Genomic DNA, 15,172 nt, shown 5'->3' on the forward strand with positions numbered 1-15,172 from the left:
TTAGCATGGCCAATCCACCTAACCCGCACATCTTTGGCCTGTGGGAGGAAACCCACGCAGACACGGGGAGAATGTGTAAACTCCACACAGACAGTGACCACAGGTTGGAATTGAACCCGGGTCCCTGGCGCTGTGAGGCAGCAGTGCTAACCACCGAAATCCTTCCCAATCTCACAGTCAGCTGCCCCAACCAATAAACAACTCAAACTTCTGCCTCGCATCACAGTTAAATGGTATTCAAACTCCCACCTCACCCCATGACTGTGTGGCCCTGACTCACGGACCAGCTCTGAGGGTCAGTTCATTGTCAGTCTCTGGTGTTAACTGCAGCAGGGAAACAGAGGCTGAAATGATTCCAGTCCCCTGGGTTAGAGAGACCGAGGTACAAATCGCTGATATATCTCATGAGAATTCCTGGTCCAGGTCACTTGCCAACAGCTGCTGGAATGCGTGTGGGAGAGGGAGAGGGAGTTCCGGGGAGGGGGTTGCTGACAGGCTGAGTGAATCCCCCGTGATTAAATATCCAGCTAATATTCAATATGCAGAGGCTTGTCCATGGATTCTGTTCCCCTGTGAAAGGCAGTGCTTTGGAGAGAGGGAGTGGAGCAGAGGGGCAAACTCGATGGGCCGAAGGGCCTCTTCTGCACTGTATCAATCTATGATTGTATGAAAAGATAAAGTTAACATATTCCAGGTATTGAAGAAGTCCCACATAAGAGGTTAGTGTGCAAAAAGGGCTTAATATATTGGCATGGATTGAGAATTGTTTAACAGACAGGAAACAGAGAGTAGGAATAAATGGGTCTTTTTCAAAGTGACTAGTGGAGTCCTGCAGGGATCAGTGATTGGGCTGTAACTATTCATGATATAAATCAATGATTTGGGTGAGGGAACCAAGTCTAATATTTCCAAGTTTGCTGACAACACAAAACTCAAATGGGAATCGAGTGGTGAGGTGGATGTTAAGAGGCTTCAAGGTGATTTAGACAGATTGAGTCAATGGCAGATACAGTACAACGTGGATAAATGTGAAGTTATCCACTTTGGATGGAGAAACAGAATGGCAGATTGGGAAATGCTGACGTACAAAAAAACCAGGTGTCCTTCCACACCAGTCACTGAGAGCAAGCAATGCAGAACAGCAAACAGTTAGGAGGGCAAACGGTATGTTGGCCTTCATCGCAAAAGGACTCGAGTACAGGAGCAAGGATGTCTTCCTGCAGGTGTACAGGGCCTTGGGGAGACCACACCTGGAGTATTGTGTGCAGTTTTGGTCTCCTTATCTAAGAAAGGATACACTTGCCAGAGAGGGAGTGTAACAAAGGTTCACCATGAGGAAAGATTGGGGCGACTGGGCCTGCATTCACTGGAATTTCAAAGAATGAGAGGGGATCTAATTGAAGTGTATAAAATACTGACAGTGCTGGACAGACTGGATGCAGGGACATTGGTTCCTCTGGCTGGAGGGTCTCGAACAAGGGGTCACAGTCTCAGAACATGGGATAGGCCATTTATGACAGAGATGAGGAGAAACATCTTCACTCAGAGGCTGGCGAACCTGTGGAATTCTCTGCTGCAGAAAGCTGTGGAGGTCAAGAATATATTTCAGAAGGAAGTAGATAGATTTCTAGACTCCAAAGGTGTCAGGGGGTATGGGGGAGAGGGCAGGTGTATGGCATTGAGATAGAGGATCAGCCATGGTCATATTGAATGGTGGAGCAGGCTCGAAAGGTCGAATGGCCTGCTCCAGCTCCTATGTTCTTTGTTTCTATGCCTCGGGGACAGTGAGCTGTGATACAGCACAGCATCCTTGTGTGTAGCTCGGTCCCTGGCAGTGGAAGTGGACCCAGACTGTCAGCATCCTGAGAACAGCAACACAGCAAGAAGCAGCTCACCTTCCAACATCACCTCAGGGCCACATTCCTCAAACTCGATGGCTCCTGGAAATGAGAGCACAGAGGCAGGAGTCAGACTGAAGCCAGACTCTCACTCCAACACTCATTCACCTCACTTACTACACCCTCCGAGGCAGGGAGAACACACCCTCCCTCCGGAGAGGGACACACACCCCATCACCCGCCTCTCCTCCGGGAATTTACTCCCATTACCTGGCTTCTCTTTGCCAGTCCCTTTGGTCAGAGCGTATTTCTGGATCAGGTCCTGCACACGAATATTCTCCACGTTTTGTTTGAACTCTTCATGAACCTGAACAAGGAAAGAACACATCAGGAACTCACCAAGGCTCCTTCGGCAGCACCTTCCAAACCAGTGACCTCTACCATCTAGAAGCACCAGGGCAGCAGATACATGGGGACACCACCAGCTGGAGGTTTCCCTCCAACTCACTCACCACCCTGACTTGAAAATATATCGGCCGTTCCTTAACCGTTGCTGGATCAATCCTGGAACTCCCTCCCTAACAGCACTGTGGATGTACCCGTGGCTATCTCTGTCTCTCAGCCTAACTCTCCCACCAAATACCCCAAACTTCCATTTATAATATCAAATTGCCCGTTACCTCTACCAGAGTTTGTGTTCCTTTCACTGCATCCCCTGCTAACCCTACGCCACTGACTCCACATTAATTCTCCTTTATAAATTGACCCGTTTCTCAAGTTTCCTAAAACAAGTGTGAATGGGAACAGGAGATAGTGGCCATGCAGTTGAAGATTAGGATCAGGAGGCCATTCAGCCCTTTCCATCATTTAATTAGATCACGGCTGATCTGTATGTTAACCCCATCCAACTGGTTTGGTTTTGTAACCCATAGTCCCCTTACTCAACACAAATGTAACAATATCAACATTGACATTTTCAACGGAACCCCAGCCTCAAGCAGCTCGAGGGGGAGGGGGGCGCGGCGGGCGAGTTCCAGATTTCAATGACAGTTTGTTGTTTAAAAAATGCTTCCTGTTATCATCGTTGAACAGGCTTGTTCTCATCTCCTTGTTCTGGTTTCTCGCTCTCCCTCCCCCACCCACACCCCTGACAGAGGAAATAGTTTCTCTCAATCCTCCTTCAGTCAGATCGTCCTTTCATCTTCCAAAGTCTCTCAGGTGCAAACTTTCCTTTTAACAATTGAAGGCATTGAGTTTAAAAATTGTCAAGTCATGTTTCAGCTTTATAGAACCTTAGTTAGGTTGCACTTGGAATATAGTGTTCAATTCTGGTCGCCACATTACCCAGAAGGATGTGGGGGCTTTGGAGAGAGTACAGAAAAGATTTACGAGGATGTTGCCTGGTATGGAGGGCATTAGCTATGAGGAGAGGTTGGAGAAACTTGGTTTGTTCTCACTGGAACGACGGAGGTTGAGGGGACCTGATAGAAGTCTACAAGATTATGAGAGGCATGGACAGAGTGGATAGTCAGAAGCTTTTTCCCCAGGGTGGAAGAGTCAATTACTAGGGGGCACAGGTTTAAGGTGCGAGGGGCAAGGTTTAAAGGAGATGTACGAGGCAGATTTTTTTTTTTTTTACACAGAGAGTAGTGGGTGCCTGGAACTCGTTGTCAGGGGAGGCAGTGGAAGCGGAGACGGTAGTGACTTTTAAGGGGCGTCTTGACAAATACATGAATAGGATGGGAATAGAGGGATATGGTCCCCGGAAGGGTAGGGGTTTTAGTTCAGTCGGGCAGCATGGTCGGTGCAGGCTTGGAGGGCCGAAGGGCCTGTTCCTGTGCTGTAATTTTCTTTGTTCTAGTTCTAACTCTGTTATTCTCAATAACATTTCCTCACACTTCCAAATTCTAGCTCAGTCTCAGCAACGCCGAGCACCCACCTGGCCCACTTGGACATGCGTATCTTCAATGGAGTGGGAATACGACTTGATTAACCCCTTCATGTGTCTCAGGTGAATCTCTTCAACTTGCTGGAATTTCTGCAGAGTCACAGATCAGAAGATTGAAACTTTGGAACGACTAAAACAAGGATTAGGAATAATTCTAGAGAATCAGAATCCAGAATCACAGAATCCCTACAGCGAACAAGGAGACCATTTGGCCCATCAAATCTACGCTGACTCCCAGGACCCTTACCCCACAGCCCCATACATTCCCCGTGGCTAATCTACTAAAAAGGACAATTTACTATGGCTAATCCACCTAATCCACACAGCTTTGGACTGTGGGAGGAAACCGGAACGCCCGGAGGAAACCCACACAGACACGGGGAGAATGTGCAAACTCCACACAGACAGTGACCCAAGGCTGGAATCGAACCCAGGTCCCTGGTGCTGTGAGGCGGCAGTGCTAACCACTGTGCCACCCAGCCCAGATCCTGGGTAATCCTTTCAGAACCAAGTGCATGGCTTTACACGCCAAGCCTCGTTCTGCCAGGGTCCTCTCCCTCAGGTCTTTTCCTCTCTCATTTTCAACGGAACCCCAGCCTCAAGCAGCTCGAGGGGGAGGGGGGGCGCGGCGGGCGAGTTCCAGATTTCAATGACAGTTTGTTGTTTAAAAAATGCTTCCTGTTATCATCGTTGAACAGGCTTGTTCTCATCTTCTTGTTCTGGTTTCTCGCTCTCCCTCCCCCACCCACATTTTCCAAACTTTGTTCCATCCCTTGGGACTCGAGCCATTATTGCTTTTCCCAAATCCATCTCACTCCACACCCAAAGTAAAATTACATTTCCATCTGTATATTTTCAATGTTCAGCCACATTTCCTGTATCTGCATGGTTACAGACTGTGATCCCAATCCAAGTGACTGGATCCTACGACATTGGAGCGAGTTCCACATTCTCATCACTCTTTGGGTAAAGGAAATTCTCCTGAATTTCCGATTGGATTCCTTGGTGACTATTTTATATTGACGGCCTCAAGTTCTGCTCTTCTCCACATGAGGAAACATTCTCTCTGTATTCACTCCATCAAAACCGTTCAGAATTTTAATGACCTCTACTTCTCACCCCTCAGCCTCTTTTTTCCCCCCCCAAGAAAGAAAGAGACCCAGTCTGCCAATCCTTTCCTGATATAGAAACCCACACGTTGCCGATATCATCTCATAAATCTCTGCACCCTCTCCCAGTGCCTCAATATCCTTTTTACAATATCACGACCAGAAGTAGAGTGGCACGGTGGCACATGGGACGGCACAGTGGCAAGCATTGCTGCCTCAGAGTGCCAGGGACCCGGGTTTAATTCCCAGCCTGGATTACTGTTTGTGTGGAGTTTGCACGCTCTCCCAGTGTCTGCGTGGGTTTCCTCCGGGTGCTCCGGTTTCCTCCCACAGTTCAAAGATGCTTGGGTTAGGTGGATTGGACATGTTAAATTGCCCCTTAGTGTCAGGGGGACTAGCTAGGGTAGATGCATGGGGTTAAGGGGATATGGCTTGGGTGGGATTGTATTCAGTACAGACTCGATGGGCTGAATGGCCTTCTTCTGCGCTGTAGGATTCTATGCATCTATGATACAAGTGCACATTGATTAATATTCTGTATCTAACAGGTTTACTATCACTTCCCAACTTTCCAATTCTATCCCTCTGGAAATGAAGCCTTGTGCTTGGTTTGCTCTGTGTTTTAGTGACATTGCTAACCTTTTTTGTAACTTTTCATGGCTGATGTATTTGTATTGAGAGATCCCTTTGTTCCTCCACCCTTACCCAATCGTTCACTTTTCAAGTAATAAGTGACCGTGCTATTTTTCCCCCGAACAAAATGTACCACCTAACATTTATCGGTGTTGAAATTAATTTACCAATAAGTTGCCCTTCTGCAAATTCATTAATGCCCTCCTGGATTTTGTTACAGGTCTCCTGTCTGTCTAGTGATCGCCGCTCACACCTCTCCACTCTTTCCTTTCTCTTCCCTGCGGCCCCCCCCCCCCCCCCAACCCCACCTCTAACCTGTGCAGCCTCTGCCATCTTGTGCTGGTAGTCCGAACGAGCGCCGCGATATTTCTCGATGCTGGCCTTGTAAGACTCTGCCGCTTTCTTTGACTTGAGTTCAGCCTGTGAGTAAGAGTTAGGATTAATCAGTATCTGTAGCAAGACAGCGAAGGAAAGACGCACCATCCCGGGGGTGAGAATCGGAGCATTCACTGGCCTGGACCAAGTTAGCTCCTCTACAATAAAATAAAAAGCAAAACACTGCGGATGCTGGAATCGGAAACAAAAACAGAACATGCTGGAAAATCACAGCAGGTTTGACAGCATCTGTGGGGAGAGAATAGAGCTCTGACATCGGGTCATCTAGACTTGAAACGTTGGCTTGGTTCTATCCACACAGATGCTGTTAGACCTGCTGAGATTTTCCAGCATTTTCTGTTTTTGTAGCTCATCTGCAAACCGGGCCTCGGTTTAACCCTGCCCCAGTGAGGGTCAATCCCTGAGGAAGTCAGATACGTTAACCATTGAAATGCTGGGGATCCTCGTCAGTTACCTTATCGATCTCTTTCTGAGAAACTCCATCCTTTTTCAGCCTATCCCACTCCTGCCACTTGCCGTGATAATTGTCTTTGCATTTCTGCAGGAGTTGGACACTGGATTGTACATTCTGGACAGCTTCCAGTGTGCCCGACACCTCTTCCTTTGTCTGGGCGGCGGGGCATGATAGGAGAGAGACAAAAAGTAAAGATATTAATGGGTCACATTCCACCTGATCTGTGCTTTATACAAAATATCCCCGAGACAGAAACTGCAGACACATCATTCATAATTCCCAATAACACAGCCAGAACTGAGACAGAGAGACACACAGACCCACACACAGACCCACACACAGACCCACACAGTTACCTTGCGGTGCATTTTGATTTGCTCCTCATTGAAGCGATTTATTTCTTTGATCAAATCGTGGAGTTTCTTCACCAACTCAAAATGACAAAGTGCCAATTTATCCGCGGAGCTCCGGAATACCTCCCACATCGGAGCAAAGGTCCTGAAAGAGTTGCACTGTTAAACTTCTGCATCTGATTTGCTGCAGCTAGAATCTAAATTCAACAGTTGGGAAACATGTCCTGCCTCAACGTCACCGCGTTCCTCATGATTCAGGACACTGACCCGCGTCGCTCGAGCCACAGCGCTGACCCGCGGTCCACACGCTGACCCGCGTCGCTCGAGCCACGGCGCTGACCCACGGTCCACATGCTGACCCACGGCCACACGCTGACCCGCGTCGCTCGAGCCACAGCGCTGACCTGTGGTCCACACGCTGACCCGCGTCGCTCAAGCCACGGCGCTGACCCGTGGTCCACACGCTGACCCGCGTCGCTCGAGCCCTGGTGCTGACCCGTGGTCCACACGCTGACCCGCAGCGTTCGAGCCACGGCGCTGACCCACGGTCCACACGCTGACCCGCAGCGTTCGAGCCACGGCGCTGACCCGCGGTCCACACGCTGGCCCACGGCGCTGACCCATGGTCCACACGCTGACCTGTGTCGCTCGAGCCACGGCGCTGACCCACGGTCCACACGCTGACCCGCGTCGCTCGAGCCACGGCGCTGACCCACGGTCCACACGCTGACCTGTGGCGCTCGAGCCACGGCGCTGACCCGCGGTCCACACGCTGACCCGCGTCGCTCGAGCCACGGTGCTGACCCGCGGCCACACGCTGACCCGCGTCGCTCGAGCCACGGCGCTGACCCACGGTCCACACGCTGACCTGTGGCGCTCGAGCCACGGCGCTGACCCGCGGTCCACACGCTGACCCGCGTCGCTCGAGCCACGGTGCTGACCCGCGGCCACACGCTGACCCGCGTCGCTCGAGCCACGGTGCTGACCCGCGGTCCACACGCTGACCCGCGTCGCTCGAGCCACACACAACTCAGTTTCCAGTTGAATGAATCCACAGACAACTCACTAGGAGGCAGTGGTGTAGTGGCACTGTCACTGGGCCTAATCCAGAGAGCCTGGGTACTGCCCTGGGACACGGGTTCAAATCCCACCAAGGCAGATGGTGAAATTTGAATTTCTGGTAATCTGAATTAATGGGGACCATGAAACTATTGTCGATTGTTGTAGAAACCCATCTGGTTCACAAATGTCCTTTAGGGGAGGAAATCTGCCGTCCTTACCCGGTCTGGCCTACACGTGACTATCAAAAATGAAATATGTGAACAAGCCACTGACTCAGGGGGAATTAGGGACAGGCAACAGCTGCTGCCCCAGCGACACCCACATCCCTGAATTAATCTCTAAAGGTAGAGTCACAGGTAGATAGGGCGGTGAAGGCGGCTTTTGGCCTGCTGGCCTTCATCAGTCAGGGCACTGAGTGTAGAAGTTGGGAAGTTAAGTTGCAGTTGTACAGGACGTTGGTGAGGCCACACCTGGAGTATTGTGTTCAGTTTTGATCGCCTTTCTAGTTCACGCCTTGCTATTGGAAAGATGTTATTAAACTGGAGAGAGTGCAGAAGAGATTTACAAGGATGCTGCCAGGACTCAAGGGACTGAGTTATAGGGAGAGATTGGACAGCCTGTTCCTTTGGAGCACAGGAGACAAAAAAGTCTAGAAAACAAAAGGTGGGAGAATCTGATAAGTTAATGTGACCAGAAGCCAGTCTGTCTGAGAGTTTTACACATCTGGGAAAGGGAGAGGCCAACAAGTAAATACAACACTGAGTCCTCATCCTGTGTGCCTGAGGTAAGGCCTCTGTCTTACCCTGTATTAGATAAAGAGAAACTGGCACTGTCAACAAGGACTTACCCCAGTGAACTGTTGGTCACCATCTTGGCCAACTTGGACATGGATTTTGAGTAAGATTCTTCAATCAGTGCTCTGCAAGAAGACAGCAACATTTAAATCCTGGGAAAATAATTGCAAAATAAAAATACTGGACATTTAATTGGTTAAGAGTATCGTGCTATAGGAATCAGGGTCCGGGTCCCACACACACACGCCGACTCTCACTGGGGTGTGGGTCCCACACACACACACGCCGACTCTCACTGGGGTGCGGGTCCCACACACACACGCCGACTCTCACTGGGGTGTGGGTCCCACACACACACACGCCGACTCTCACTGGGGTGCGGGTCCCACACACACACGCCGACTCTCACTGGGGTGCGGGTCCCACACACACACGCCGACTCTCACTGGGGTGTGGGTCCCACACACACACGCCGACTCTCACTGGGGTGCGGGTCCCACACACACACACGCCGACTCTCACTGGGGTGCGGGTCCCACACACACACACGCCGACTCTCACTGGGGTGCGGGTCCCACACACACACACGTCGACTCTCACTGGGGTGCGGGTCCCCCACACACACGTCGACTCTCACTGGGGTGCGGGTCCCACACACACACACGCCGACTCTCACTGGGGTGCGGGTCCCACACACACACGCCGACTCTCACTGGGGTGCGGGTCCCACACACACACGTCGACTCTCACTGGGGTGGATGATCTTCCAGAATTTACAGGATATTTGAAGTGAAAGCATTGTGGGATCCTCATGGTGTCCAATTCACTGCACCTTCTGAGGAGAAACCTTGACAAGCAAACCATCCAGGAATGGACCGGGTTTACTGTTAACACTGATATAGGGGGTGAGCACAGTAAGAAGTCTCACAACACCAGGTTAAAGTCCAACAGATTTATTTGGTCGCACAAGCCACTAGCTTTCGGAGCGTTGCCCCTTCATCAGGTGAGCCAGAGGTGGAATCTCTCAGGGAGTAATGACCATGTCTTACCTTTCCCTCACAAAGTCAGCCAGCTCTTTGACGGAGATTTGCCCATGTTTCATGTTGTGGTAAAGGATGTCAAAACCATTGTTTTTCTCGCCCTGTTAATGGTAAATAGAGGAGTGTTAGAACATAGAACATAGAAAAACTACAGCACAAACAGGCCCTTCGGCCCACAAGTTGTGCCGAACACATCCCTACCTTCTAGACCTACCTATAACCCTCCATCCTATTAAGCTCCATGTACTCATCCAGGAGTCTCTTAAAAGACCCTATTGAGTTCGCCTCCACCACCACTGACGGCAGCCGATTCCACTCGCCCACCACCCTCTGTGAAAAACTTACCCCTAACATTTCCCCTGTATCTACCCCCCCAGCACCTTAAACCTGTGTCCTCTCGTAGCAGACATTTCCACCCTGGGAAAAAGCCTCTGAGAGTCCACCCGATCTATGCCTCTCAACATCTTATACACCTCTATTAGGTCTCCTCTCATCCTTCGTCTCTCCAAGGAGAAAAGACCGAGCTCCCTCAGCCTATCCTCATAAGGCATGCCACTCAATCCGGGCCTTGTAAATCTCCTCTGCGCCCTTTCAATCTTTTCCACATCCTTCCTATAGTGAGGCGACCAGAACTGAGCACAGTACTCCAAGTGGGGTCTGACGAGGGTCTTATATAGCTGCATCATTATCCCCGGACTCCTAAACTCAATCCCTCGATTGATAAAGGCCAGCACACCATACGCCTTCTTATCCACCTCCTCCACCTGCGGGGCCGATTTCAGAGTCCTATGGACCCGGACCCCAAGGTCCTTCTGATCCTCTACAGTACTAAGAGTCTTTCCCTTTATATTGTACTCCTTCATCCCATTTGACCTACCAAAATGGACCACTACGCATTTATCTGGGTTGAAGTCCATCTGCCACTTCTCCGCCCAGCCTTGCATCCTATCTATGTCCCTCTGTAACTTCTGACATCCCTCCAGACTATCCACAACCCCACCAACCTTCGTGTCATCGGCAAACTTACCAACCCATCCCTCCACTTCCTCATCCAGGTCATTTATAGAATGTGTTCGTGGAACCCCAGAGTACACAGACCAACACCTACTCTGAACAGGCCAACAAAACAAACTGGAAGCAATGATTCAGGGTGAGGGTCAGTCAGTGATTAAATATCCAGAGATTCAGCTCTTGAACAATGTTGTCTGGTTGGAGAGCAGGAATGAAGTAAATTTGCATTTCTCCAAAGATTCAGGGGAAGAAAAGGAACAGGGATCAGGATACGGACAGAGAGATGGGAAGAGATTGTCAGCAAGGGAGTAGACTCTGCTGTGTTGGAGACAGGGCGTTTGGGTTTGCATTCAGAACTGGGGCACTTTCACTGCTCCTTGGCCCATTTTCCAATCTGGTTCTCCCGGCTCCCACCACAAGCAGCACCAGGGGGCATCTCTCGGGAGCTGATCATGTGATGCCCATTGGATTGGGTCAGGCTGGACGCAAATACTATGTCAAGATGCTTCTAAAAACAGACCAACATTTCTCAACCTCAGGATGTCCCAAAGCATTTACGGCCAATGAAAATACATTCAAAGTATAGTCACTGTTGGAGTGCGGGAAATGCAGCTGCCATGTTGTGCACAGCAAGAACCCAGGAAAAGGTATTGAGGTACTGACCAGTTCCGATTTCAGTGATGTTGGTTGAGGGGTGAATATTGACCAGGACAATAGGTAGAACTGCCCTGCTTTTCCTCAGAATAGTGGGCACGGGATCTTTAACATTCACCCAGGAGGGAGACATGGCCTCAGACGAACATCTCATCCTAAAGACAGCACCTCGACAGTGCAGCACCCCCTCAGTCCTGACACTGGGAGTACCAGCCTAGATTGTGTCAGCAGTCTCTAGAGTTGGACTTTGACCCACTGAGTCACAGTTGCCAGTGGAGTCAGAGCGCTGGAGGAGGTGCTGGTTGTGTCTAGGTGAACTTTGTCGATGTAGATGAAGTAACATTCCTCCCTCTCCTCTCTTGCTAGCCTTTGCTGACTTCTTATTCAAAGAATTCTTGGCACCTTCTTGGGAGCCGCTTTCTGCTCGAGCATTTTCAAATTCAATTTTAGTACCAACTCCCCAACAAGATTTATTTTTTAAATGAATTCTTTGATGTGGGCATCCCTGACAAGGTGCATTAGAAGTCACCCTGTGATGGTGTTGGTGGATCACCTTCTTGGACCCACTACCAGTGGGTTTAATGTAGGAAAGCGACTTGCGAGGTCACTTTAGAGGCAGAATCTGCTACATTGGTGTGGGACAGGCCAGAATGAGCGAGGTCAGACAATCTGACACCTTTTACTGATCCCAGCTTTTTAGTTCCAATCCGGAGGATCTGTTAAAAATTCAAAACAAGAACTACAACAGAAGTTTAAAACATGAGAGAAATGAACCACAAACCTCACTTCCTCCCAGGTGCAGAAACCCAGATTAAGGAAATCAGTAACTGTGAACGCCTCCTCTTTAACCCTTCAATGGGCCAATTAAACCAAATCCTTTGTGATGTATTGCCGAGACTAGATTTGAACTCAGTTCTGTGGCAAGGCCGCTCCTCTAACCTCGGGTGTTCTGATAACAGTGGGTTGCAGCCTGGGTTGGCAGGGAGCTCAAGGCTGCAGGCAAGGCAGCAGTGCGTGGAAAACAGGGACAAATTGGTGGTGGAGTCTACTTCTGCCTCACAACACTTGAACTTCTCTCCCTTACCCCACCTCTTCCCCAAAGGCTGAGGGTCCAGGTCTACAGCTTCCTTCCCACCAATCTCAGATTTACAGATACATTGTGCATGGATGAAGCTTTCAGCTAAGTTTGCCATAATCTCTTTGATATGAAGTGATTAAATATCAGAATTAGCAATAAAAACTTGTATTTATATAGCACCTTTAACACGGTTTTAAAAAATCCTAAAGTGTTTCACAGGAGCAATTGTCAAACAAAATGTTACATTGATGCACATACGGAGACACTGTGACAGGCAACTAAAAGCTTGGTTGAAGAAGTAGGTTTTAAGAAGTGTCTTTGAGGACACGGAAGTAGAGAAGATGGGGGGGGGAATTCCAGAACATAGGGCCCAGGAAGCTGAAGGCACAGCCTCCAACGATGGGAACAATGGAGACACACAAGAGGCCAGAATTGGAGGAGCACAAAGATCTCAGAGGGTTGTGGGTTGGAGCACAGACAGGGAGCAGAGAGAGGATGGAAGAATGTGAACAGTTTAAATGTTGAAGCATTGCTGTGCCCCAAGTTAACAAGCACAGCAGTGACCAATGAATGGGACTTGGACATGTCAGGACATGGGCAGAAGATGAGTTGAAGTTTACGGAGGGTGGAAGGGGGCCAGGAGTCCATTGGAATAGCCAAGTCGAGCAGTAATAAAGGCATGGACAAACTGGCTCTCTTCCCAACAGCATTGTGAGCGTACCTCCACCACATAGACTGCAACAGTTCAAGGCAGTGAACCTTCTCGAGGGCAATTAGGGATGGGCAACAGATGTTGGCCAAGCCAATGATACTTAACATCTCCTGAAACAAAAATGTGCTGAGGCAGGGACAGGGACTGGTGACGTTAGAAAGGCGGCATTCTTCCTGAATGAGAGGATTTCAGTCCGGGTCAGATAGGACGCAAAGGTTGGTTCAGCCTCCGAGAGCGACCAGGGGATCAGTGACCTAACATCACACAGACCCACAACATTAAATCAGTCTCGTGGCTCCTCTCTGCCAGAAACGAGAGATCAGAGCTGGATATAGTTCTCAAGGTGAATCTGACCAGAACGGTGTTCAGTTTGTGCAGAGTTTGTATTCTCCTGTTCTAACCGGAGATCCAGATTAGACTGATTTTTATCGTGTGATATTCTGTGTTCATTGGACATCACCAGCTCACGGTTCAGAGACTTTTCTAGCTTTGATATTTCAATACCAGTCACACTCAGAGTGTGCACTTCTCATGCCTCCCTCCTATGAGCAGTGCCTTATACTGCCTGTGTTTGAATCTATCAGATATTATTCCGCCTATTTACACAATTTGTCCAAGATCATACAATTACATTTCTGATTTTACTGTCTGTCCTCATTTGGTATCGTCCGACCGCTCTGTACTGAGTGTCTGAATCAAGACCTTTGATGAAAATTCATCTTAAGCAGTGATCCCAGCATCAAACCCTGAGGAAGCAGCACTCTGTACTCCCACTCATCTCCCCGAGACTCATCGGGAGGAGCACGGGAAGGAGAATGAAGAATAAAGACGTGAATCATGATTTCTCACAACTTGTCACCTCTTCTTTTACCCCTCCTGGTTTGATATCCTCAGTTGGGACTGGTTGACACATTCCTGTAAACAGTACATCAAACAATGATTGTGTCGTCAGGAATGTCTTGCTTGCAAGCTAAAAGCTTTCTCAACACAGACAGAGGGCCGTATGCCGAGAGAAGTGGACAAGAATCAAGAACCGCAATCCATCGATTGTTCCACAATTCCTTAATCTTTTCCTCCCTCCTCTGGTCAGTGATACGGAAACCATCATTAGTGGCAATTAATGGCCAGACTAAATTTACTAGAGCCACAGGAGTTAATCTATGAGGACAGGTTGCATAGACTAGTCTTGTTTATTCCCTGACGTACTGAACCCTCCGAGTCACTCACCATCCTGACTTGGAAATATATCGCTGTTCCTTAACTGTCGTTGGGTCAAAATCCTGGGATCCTTCCCTAACAGCACAGTGGGTGTACCTACACCACATGGACTGCAGCGGTTCAAGAGGCAGCTCACCCACCACCTTCTCAAGGGAAATAAATGCTGGCCTAGCCAGCGATCAAACACAGACGTTGAAGATGGTCAAAGGAATTCATGGGGTATAGAGAGAGAAAAACTCTCTCCTTTGGTCAGAGAGTCCAACACACGGGAGCACAATCCTAAAATGAGAGCTTGACTGTTCAGGGGTGACATCAGGAAGCACTTCTTTACACAAAGTGGAAATCTGGGACTCCGCCATGGAGTCTGGGGGGGTCGACTAGAGTTTAGTCTGAGATTGATAGATTGTTGTTGGGAAGAGGATTAAGAGTTATGGTAAAGGTGAATAAACGGAGTTAATGTCCAGATTAGCTATGATCTCATTGAATGGTGGAACAGGTTGGAGGGGCTGAATGGTCTCCTCCTGTTCCTATGCTTCCCTTCCAAGTCCCTCCTTCCCCTACGGTCCTGCAGTTGTCCATGTGTCCCCTCCCATCAAATACCTCCACTAGTTATCCCGCTGAACCATTCGACCGCTTCTCTTTCTGCTCCCAGCCTGTCTGATCGACAGACTTTAAAACATTCACTCCTTCCACCACCAGTCAGTGGCAGCCGTGTGTACCATTTACAAGATGCACTGCAAGTTCTCACTAAAGCTCCTTCGATAACACCTTCCAAACCCACAGACTCCACCATCTAGAAGGAGAAGGGCAGCAGATACCTGGGATCACCACAACCCGGACGTTCCCCTCCGAGTCACTTACCATCCTGACTT

The 15,172-nt window shown here is 49.3% G+C and overlaps 1 protein-coding gene across 2 annotated transcripts in view; it reads right to left on the bottom strand.

Moving 5' to 3' along the window:
- The window catches only part of LOC144479613 (F-BAR domain only protein 2-like), a 59,812-nt gene that overhangs the window by 27,128 nt on the left and 17,512 nt on the right, over window positions 1-15,172 (bottom strand). For both annotated transcript variants that reach the window (XM_078198538.1, XM_078198539.1), the window contains exons 2-9: window positions 9,637-9,728; window positions 8,641-8,712; window positions 6,735-6,876; window positions 6,379-6,531; window positions 5,844-5,948; window positions 3,778-3,876; window positions 2,109-2,205; window positions 1,896-1,940 (exon numbers count right to left, since the gene is read on the bottom strand). In XM_078198538.1, coding sequence (XP_078054664.1) covers window positions 1,896-1,940; window positions 2,109-2,205; window positions 3,778-3,876; window positions 5,844-5,948; window positions 6,379-6,531; window positions 6,735-6,876; window positions 8,641-8,712; window positions 9,637-9,728 — 805 coding nt within the window. The remainder of the gene's footprint in view (window positions 1-1,895; window positions 1,941-2,108; window positions 2,206-3,777; window positions 3,877-5,843; window positions 5,949-6,378; window positions 6,532-6,734; window positions 6,877-8,640; window positions 8,713-9,636; window positions 9,729-15,172) is intronic.

The sequence above is a fragment of the Mustelus asterias genome, chromosome 26 (assembly GCF_964213995.1).
Source record: "Mustelus asterias chromosome 26, sMusAst1.hap1.1, whole genome shotgun sequence".
NCBI lineage: Eukaryota > Metazoa > Chordata > Chondrichthyes > Carcharhiniformes > Triakidae > Mustelus > Mustelus asterias.